Source organism: Mugil cephalus, chromosome 20 (assembly GCF_022458985.1).
Source record: "Mugil cephalus isolate CIBA_MC_2020 chromosome 20, CIBA_Mcephalus_1.1, whole genome shotgun sequence".
NCBI lineage: Eukaryota > Metazoa > Chordata > Actinopteri > Mugiliformes > Mugilidae > Mugil > Mugil cephalus.
In genome coordinates, this window is record NC_061789.1 from 14,264,705 (window position 1) to 14,273,242 (window position 8,538).

Below are 8,538 nucleotides of genomic sequence, written 5' to 3' on the forward strand. Positions count from 1 at the left end.
TACAGTATGATATCAGTCTGCCCTGCCATCACTCTTGTCCTCGATCATAAGACTTCAGCAATTTCACCATTTAGCGATTGCCCCGGTACGGCAAGAAAGGAATCGTTATCTACAATTTTCAACCACTCATTGTCACTGTTGCTCAGGCCCAGGCCCAGGCGATGTGGCAAGTTTTCAATGACAGTAGGAAAACTTCCTTAACTGACATGCCTACATAAAATCAAGAAATAATACTAAACAGCAAACTACATGTTGCTAGGTGTAGCCATAACTGTGGAGGAGACACATTTGATTCAAGTAATCTAGAGCAAGGTCTAATCTAGGTCTTCAATGTTTTTCAGGCTGAGGACCCCCAAACTGATATGTGTTCTATATTAAACTTGACCTAGTGCTATTTTTAAACATACATTATTATTATTCTCATTTTTCATTCAATATTAAGTTACTCAAATAATACACAGGTTCAAATATTATTTTTTTTTTATTTCAAACGTGAAATACGTTATCTCTTTACTAGAATATGTTGGATTCATGTTAAAATGTATTTAAATATATAAGAAAAAATATAAAAATGTCCAATCAACCAATGATTTTGCGACCCTCCTGCAGTACCGCCACGGCCCCCCTAGGGGTCACGGACCCCCTGTTGAAGGCCTGTGATATAGAGCAGAAGAGACTCTGCACTCACTTGTGGAAGGGCTTATCACAGAAGAGCCTGTTTAAATCAGTCATCACAACACTGTCAGGTATCAGAGAGCCTGGAGAGGTTTAACATGAACCACCGAGCCTTAAACCAGAAACTGATAGTTCTCAGAGGATGAACCCTCCTGGCTTTGACGACCCTCTGACCTTTTCTCTAGTGCCACTAAGCTTGTGTTTGAAGAAAATTGTCCAAATGCGTTTTTTGATGAAGCCGCAATTTGAACTTGCAAAGCTTTAACATAAGCAAAACCAAACATCTAAGCTAAGCCAACATTCCCAACTCCTTCAGTATTCAGACGTCACTTGAAGCCCTCTGCGTAGGATACTTTGTTGTATCCACAAAAAGCTAGAATGGTCAACCTGGCATTCAGAATAGTCGCACATGTTTATCATGTAAGCATCGCCTTTGTTAGCACGCTGATGTTAGAACAAAAGCAGCAGCCTCTGGTGGCTGAATTTGAGGTTAAAAAAAATAATAAAAAATTAGCCAGGAGGCGAAAATGTTTCATTTGAATCACTGACGTGCGAGTGTCTCCTGCATTTCATCTCCTGACACTTAAGCTTTGTTTTTGTTTGTCTTTTCAGTGGAAGCTGGTTTTGGCCTTTTCTGGGAACAGATCTCATCACTTCAGTGTTTGTTCCTCCTCCGTACACAGTGCGCCACGGGCGACGGCAACAGCCACACAAACCTGAGCTGAGACGCTGAAAAACAGCCGTCCGAAAACATTAAGTTCCAGGCTGCTCCTGCAAATTACCCGTCAGCTGGTCAGAGAGCTGTCAGCTCGGCTCCGCCTGAGCCTCTTCACGCTCCGTCTGCACAGCTGTTTGTTAGACGGAGTGGACGGAGCAGGAATGTGAGGGGAGCTTGTTATGTCTAATTGTGGCGGATTTGAACAACGGCAGACTGGAACTTAGACTCTGCAGTTTGATTTCTTTGGTTGGAAGCAATTGCCGCTTTAATGAAAATGTCTTTTTTTTCTTTGTGTCTTTGTTAGTTTTCTTTCTTTTCTCTCTTTTTTCTGTTTATCTAATTAATTATTTCATTCTTGCTTGCTCTCTGTTTTTTTCATAGTGTTAATTGGTTCATTTCTTTCCTTATTCCTTTTTTAATATTATTTTATTTATTTTTAATCTTTCTTTTATTCATATTTCTTTCTTTCTGTATGTTTATAGTTTATGTCTTTAAGTTGCTTTTATTATTTCTTCATTATTCGTTTCTCCTTTGTCTGTTTGCTTTTCTTTCTTTCTGTCTGTCTCTTCCTTTCTTTCAATCTGCTCTTATTATTTTCTTTCACTGCTAGTTTGTTTTTTCTTTCCCTGATTTGTTCTTTATTTTTTGTTTTTTTTCATTTCCTTTATGTTTCCTTCTCCTATTCTGTTTCTTTTTTCTGTTTTCCCCCCCAGTAGTTTAAGATAATCTCACTCATAATAAGCCTGTAACTTGTACCTGAGTGTTTCTGTGGAAAACTAATTCCACTTCTGTTTATTGATAAACTAAGCCCGCTGCATAGCACTTGGTGGAATGACAACCACGTGAGGCACAAAAAGTGACGCACACAGTCCCTGCATGAGGTTCCAGCAGTGTGTAAAGAGGCTTAAAGACGCTGGCGGTGAGCACCTGTCAAACTTCATATCAAGTCACTGGTTTTTCCAGCCTAAAGCCTCTAACCTGACGAATGGGGAGGCGGCGCCCCGCTCCGTCATGTGTCTCGGGAACGTGTTTCTGATCGGAGTCCGTAGAGAGCTGGGCCTGCAGGCTGATTGCATGAGTGGTGGCAATCTCCAAAAAGTGACAAAGTGTGTTGTAGGTTCTCCTCTGACGCAAGGAAACCATTTAGTTGTCGTGTCTGGTGTCACAGGGACGCATAGCAACGCAAATGCTGCCTATAAATACACTTCCATGTCCAGGCTATTTTAGACCTGCCAGGGTCAAACAGGAGAGTTCAACTTCCCTTTACTGTTCAGAATTTACATCTTGAAATCTTTAATTAAATGTGTTTTAATTAAGGTCGACCTTCAGACATGTAAACTGATGAGATAAATAATGAGAAGCCTCTTAATGCTCTTAACACTTAGCACGCGGTCAGATGAGGTGCAGCTAAGATTTTGATGAAAAGCTGACTTTTGACAGAATAACAATAATATTTGTTTTTTTTTTCCTGCAAAATCCTCCAGTCGTAACCAGTGTCTGAAATTTGGAATTCCAGAATTTCTTTTGTTGAGACATCCAGATAAAATTAAATTCACGGTGGAATATTTTAAAGTACACATTTGAGGGACTCGTCCTACAGAGTCACAATTTTACACTTAAATTTTACACTTAAATATCATTGTTCTTTTTATTGCCATATGATTTTTTTTGTACAAATTAATAGTTTATATGTTAGGATACAAGGCAATTTAATAAAATAATTTTATAAATGTGTGAAGATAGAAGTCATTAACAAAATCGAATATATAAATGTGGTGTTTGAACTGTTGCCATTTATTTATATGTCCTCCAGTGACAACAAGCACTATACCTATACTCTAGTATTGTATTTTTCATGCATGGAGGTATCCGGATCCTTGACTCACCACATTTTGGGCTTGCTGGAATTTCATTCGTGCTACCGATGATGTTTTCAACAGCCGCTCTTATCTTCAGACCGCTGACTCATAAACTCTCAGCAGAGAGACTGAGCAGACTTTGTGATGCACCCAGACGGCTCCAGCGTGATCTTTCAGTGCACCCAGGAGCACAAATTAAATTCCAGTGAGATTCAGTACCACTTGCAAACCACTTCACACCACTTACAAACATAAACCAAATCTTCTTGAGCATTTTTTATTTATTTACTTTGTTTTTTTTTTTTTTTGTTTTTTTTACCAGATGCAGAAATTGCCCTTTCGATTATTAATGAGGACATTAGTATATTTGTGTGTGAAGACTCGGGCACACCCATGTACGTCATGAGAGAGCAAAACATTTCCTTCAATTCAGCAGCGCAAGCAGAGAGCTCAATGTGAATATAATAACTCATCACCTCTCCAACTTATAAACTGTCTGTAAGAAATACAAACACTGACGTCAACCAGCTGAGAGTCACATTTCCTATCTATATTAAAAGCCTGAGCCATACTTAACAAGAAATTGGAGTATTATGAAACAGTACTATGTGCTCTTAGTGTGACTTGGAACTGTACAGTCACTGGTTTGAATCCCCTTTATGTCTATGGATTGCCCTTGAGCAATGCATGCAACCCCTAAAAACTGGTCCTTGGGCAGCTGTAGACTGTACACTACAAATGGATGGTTAAAACCAGAGAGCTAAGACTTAGTATGTGTACTTATATTTAGGATAACTAACTAACAGATTTACATTGCTAAAATAATGGGAACTAAGATAAAAACACATTTTGGAACTGGTAAGTAAAGAAGAACCGTTGAGTCCATTGCAAAAGATAATAACAGCATAATAACTTTAAAGGACCAACAGTTGACAGTTTAATTAATTCAGGATTAGTTGTGTGCAGAGATGTTTTCCTCTGTATTTGTTGAAACACAACCCATAATGAGACCCAAATGGCGAGTTCCCAGACTCATCAGAACGTGAGTCGATACTTCGGGCTAGTGCAGTGACACATTATGTGTTGTTCGGTCCACGTGCACACAAAGGAATGAATATACAAATCCAGTGATTGTGGTTTTCCATGTGTAACTTGACACCTTAGTTTAAATGGGCAGGTAGGACCTAGTGGCTGATTTCGAAACCATTTTTTTTTGTCAGCAAAACAACCATCTCTTGATCAGGAAGTGGCCAACCAAACGAAAACGTTGTGACTACTATTTCTACAAAAAATACTTCTAGCTTGCCTAATCTAGAGAAGAAGAAAACCCACAGGTTCCATATGGGCATGAAATCAGCAGCCATGGTTCACGCTAGTGCTGGTGCTCAGCATATGTTGAGAATAAACTGGAGATGTCTGGGGATTGGTGCTAGAGTTGCTGGCGAACCAGAGACATTACCAGTGATTTAATTTCAGCTGATCTTGTGGAGAAGAAACCCTCTGTGATGTCACCCATGTTTCCTGGGGAGTGTTTTTGAAGCTCAGTGTCGTGTCTCCAGGCAAACTTGCGGCTAATTCAAAAACTGAAGGGGTAGAGGGTGAGGGTAAAGGGTGATGTGAGGGTTAGGGTTGGGAGTTTGTATATATTAGGCTGTGAACATGATCATTGCTGCTGCACATTCTCATATGGAGGTCCATGGAGATTGACTCTCTTTTGGGTTTTAATGGAACATTTTCACACAATCTTTTATTAAATTTTCGACCTTTAAAACAAATCACAGTGTTCTTTCAGGGCCTTTTACCCAGACAGATCGGTGCTGAAAGGAGTGAACAGTGTGACCTCTAGTAGATAAGAAGTATAAAACACTCTCAATGCTTGATGTTCTGTCTGGTGTGCTGTGAGCCCAATCTGCAGATTTCTGAATTAAACACACAGAAAGACCAGAGCGTCTTGGAAGAGTGGGGTCACTAGTTTGAATTCCCCAGAGAACTGCATACCTGCTTTGCAAAAGCACCACCCCACTGAGATCCCAAGAGTTGCTACCAAAACCTGAAAACCCGAATTGAAGCCTTTGCAGTCTTTGTGCCGAGCTAAGGCAACTGCGGGCTGATTCCACCTCCCAGACGTAGCACTGACGCTGACCATCTCACGTGGATCACACAGGATGATAAGCAATGAAATGTCTTTGATTAATCATGTCTGATTATTAGTGACTTTATTTAACCTCACAACCTCCTGGTAACAGTAATGCATGCGAATTATTACATTAAAACGCATTCTTTTACACTGAAGAGGACAAAATGAAAACAAGTCTCTGCCACAATTTGTGGATGCGTAATGTGTTCAGTTTGTTAATAGATGGAGTTTAATACTGGATATGATGAAAGTGCTTTAAGAGAATACATATTTGCGGTTAAATAGTCCCGCTGACATAACGTACCATACTTCCACAACAGGCAATTCATAACCGTTCCCTGTAACATGAACAATTGAGACTTTACAGATATGTGCAAGTGGAAGCCCGGCAAATGAGGCGTGAATCATTGTCCCGGATTTTCCAGTTTCCCCTGCCTTTCCTGGGCTTTTCAAACCACAATCCCTCCCATTACAATCAAAGTCGCCACATCCAACTGCAGATTAATAGGAGACTTCCTCTACACTGCTTTACACGGTGGTAATTCATCTTAATTGTGATACATTCCTCCTGGCAGCGTGCCCAGCTCCCCAGATGCTCGTTGTCTGTTTGTCAAATACTAAACCCCTTACAATGTCTTCAAAGCTTCAAAGAGTTCTGGGCCTCGAGAGTCACGGCTTTTACAGGTCGGAAATCCAACACATGCTTGGCAACATCTGCCGACAGCCGGCTCCCCATTGAAACCAGCTCGGCGTCAGGCCTATGCGCATTCGAAACCAGGGAGCGTTCAGGTGAAAATGCTCCTCTGGTTGACCACCAGGGCGGTTTGGCTCTCCCGTCGCCGTTCCTTCTTCCGCTCCAGCCTCACCTTCCAGCAGATGGCGCTGGACACCAGAAGCACCAGCCCGGCCGAGAGGAGCACCAGGCCAAAGTAGGAGATGGTGGACCCGTGCGAATTGAAGCTGTAAGCCACCGCGGTGACCACGATGCCGGCAATGAGCACCACCACACCGAAGGGGACGGTGCAGCGGTAGCAGGAGAGCTCTGCCCCGCCGGTGGCTGCAGTCAGCTGGACTTCATTAACCAGGGGGATGCTCACCGTGGTTATGCCGGATACCGGGCGCTCAGTGTTCTTCTCCGGGGTCGCTGGCGTTCTCATGGCGTCCTTATTGGCTTCTTCTGGCATTGCAGGATCCACCAGCCTCTTCTTAAGCAACCACAGATGGTTCCCGGTCTTTGCCCCCTTACACTCTCTCCTACGTCAGGGTCTCTGTGGAGAAACAAACCATCCATGTTGCTCAACAAGGCAAGAGAAACCCAACAGATGCTTTTTGTTACCATTTCACAATTCACCAACACTCTCTGACCACCACACGCTGCTTCAATAAACCCCCGTAACCTCTTTGCACAATCCCGGGCCGCCTCCTCCTCATCCAGTCAGAGATGGATGACGCAGAAGCCCTCAGCCCAGCACGAGCTGAGACATTCCCTGGAGAGCGCGGGATATGACATTACAAACTGCTCCGTGAAATGCAAGGAGCCTTGAAATCACACGCACTTTCACAACCGCCCAGTCGTCCCCCACCTCACATCTGCTGGGTGGAAGGCTCTGATTCAGACAATGACTGGCGAGAAATGGGAAGTGTCACTTACACTTCTGACACAACTATAGCAGCAACTATGCGTCTGTGGTTTTGGGGGAGTTTAGATTCTGCACTAAAACACAAAAACATGGTGGAGGCTAAGAAAATGAACATGGTTTTAATTTGGTTAGTGACATTATTCTGATGTTAAGCACACACGCCTGGTGTTTTCCCACTTTATGAGGAGAAAGCCGATTAATCAAATAGAAGAAATTTAAAGACTTTCCCTTTAGTTTCTCTTCCTGTTGTGGAAAGTGTATTTATTTTCGGCTTGGCTGTGGTCCTGTAAGGCCTCACCACATAAATATGACTTGTTGATAAATGGATCAAAGAGGAAACACTTCTAGTAAATGAGTCTTCTAACTTACGTTCATGTGAAATCTAAAATGCTGAAACGAAACTGATTTGTGACTGGACAGCAGGCTGCTAACAGACACAACCTCAGTTTCATGTTTTATTGCCTGTAAAACCAACAGAGTCCTATAACTGCACTGATAAAATGTTAATTTTATATATCTCTTTGTGGAAAACAGAGGCTTCGAAATTAGGCTTCAACTAGAAGTCTGATTCAGAATAACTAGCCAGTCAGCTTAACTGATTATTTTCTTCAGACAGGTTACAAAATAACATCCTCAACATCTTGTTTATCAAGAAACAGCCCATAAACGTTTAGTCCATTACTAAATAGCAAAGTCACCAAAATATTCACATAAAATGAACCAGTTCTAAATAAAATTGTTTAAATTTTTAGTCATCTCTGGACTGACTGTAAGAAGAAAAATGCTTGGGTATGGACTGATGAAATTAGTTTGATCATATGCAGAAAAGGTAGGATTTTACAGAGAGAAAACACCTCCACAAAGACTTTAAATCTGCAACAGAAGAGGTTGACCTGACAAACCAAGTTTACACCTAATCAATCTCCACCATCTCACTTTGAATGGTATATATTTTGGTTTCAAAAGGCTGTAAAGACTATGTAATTTACCTTTTAAAACCAAACATTGTTATGTGTAATAAATCTACTTGACATGCTCAAAACAAAGTCCAGACAAAAAAAGGAGAAACGTTCGTCACCTCACAGCCGTTTTCCATGTTTCCAAAGTGTCCCTCTGTGCAGTGAAACTTGTCTCAAAGTTAAATATTTGATTCAAAGTGAAGTAAAGGTTTTCTGCCAGAAAAAAAAAACGGAGCCTCTCCCTCTTTTTCTCTTTCTCTGTGGAATCTGACTCCCATTCATGAGAAAAGTCCTCAGGTTAAAGCGCCGTCCGCCGGACTGCCATCCTCATTGAGAAGGACTACTTCAAGTATCGATGACTGCAGCGTGAAGCTCGGGACGAACACGTATGATCCGGTGGCATATTTCAAAATAAAACGACGGGCGCTGTCGGCATGAGTGTCGGACTGGGAGGCATTTATTTTGAAGCCCAAATATTTGCTTCTCTTATTCTTTTCTGTTTCACGCTGCAGTGCTTGCAATTACATTACATTCAGCAACTACAATATGA

At 41.6% G+C, this 8,538-nt stretch overlaps 1 protein-coding gene across 1 annotated transcript; it reads right to left on the reverse strand.

Moving 5' to 3' along the window:
• Positions 1 to 5,451: 5,451 nt before the first annotated feature.
• On the reverse strand, positions 5,452 to 8,329 carry tmem100a (transmembrane protein 100a). Its single transcript, XM_047572696.1, has 2 exons — positions 8,108 to 8,329; positions 5,452 to 6,657 (listed from the first exon to the last, which is right to left on the reverse strand). Exon 2 carries the CDS (start codon positions 6,571 to 6,573, stop codon positions 6,175 to 6,177), a length of 399 nt encoding a protein of 132 aa, XP_047428652.1. The 5' UTR covers positions 6,574 to 6,657; positions 8,108 to 8,329; the 3' UTR covers positions 5,452 to 6,174.
• Between the last annotated feature and the right edge of the window lie 209 nt (positions 8,330 to 8,538).

Bases quoted from the DNA above. Each gene is read 5' to 3' on its own strand.
- tmem100a (XM_047572696.1), bottom strand. From the start codon at position 6,573: ATGCCAGAAGAAGCCAATAAGGACGCCATGAGAACGCCAGCGACCCCG.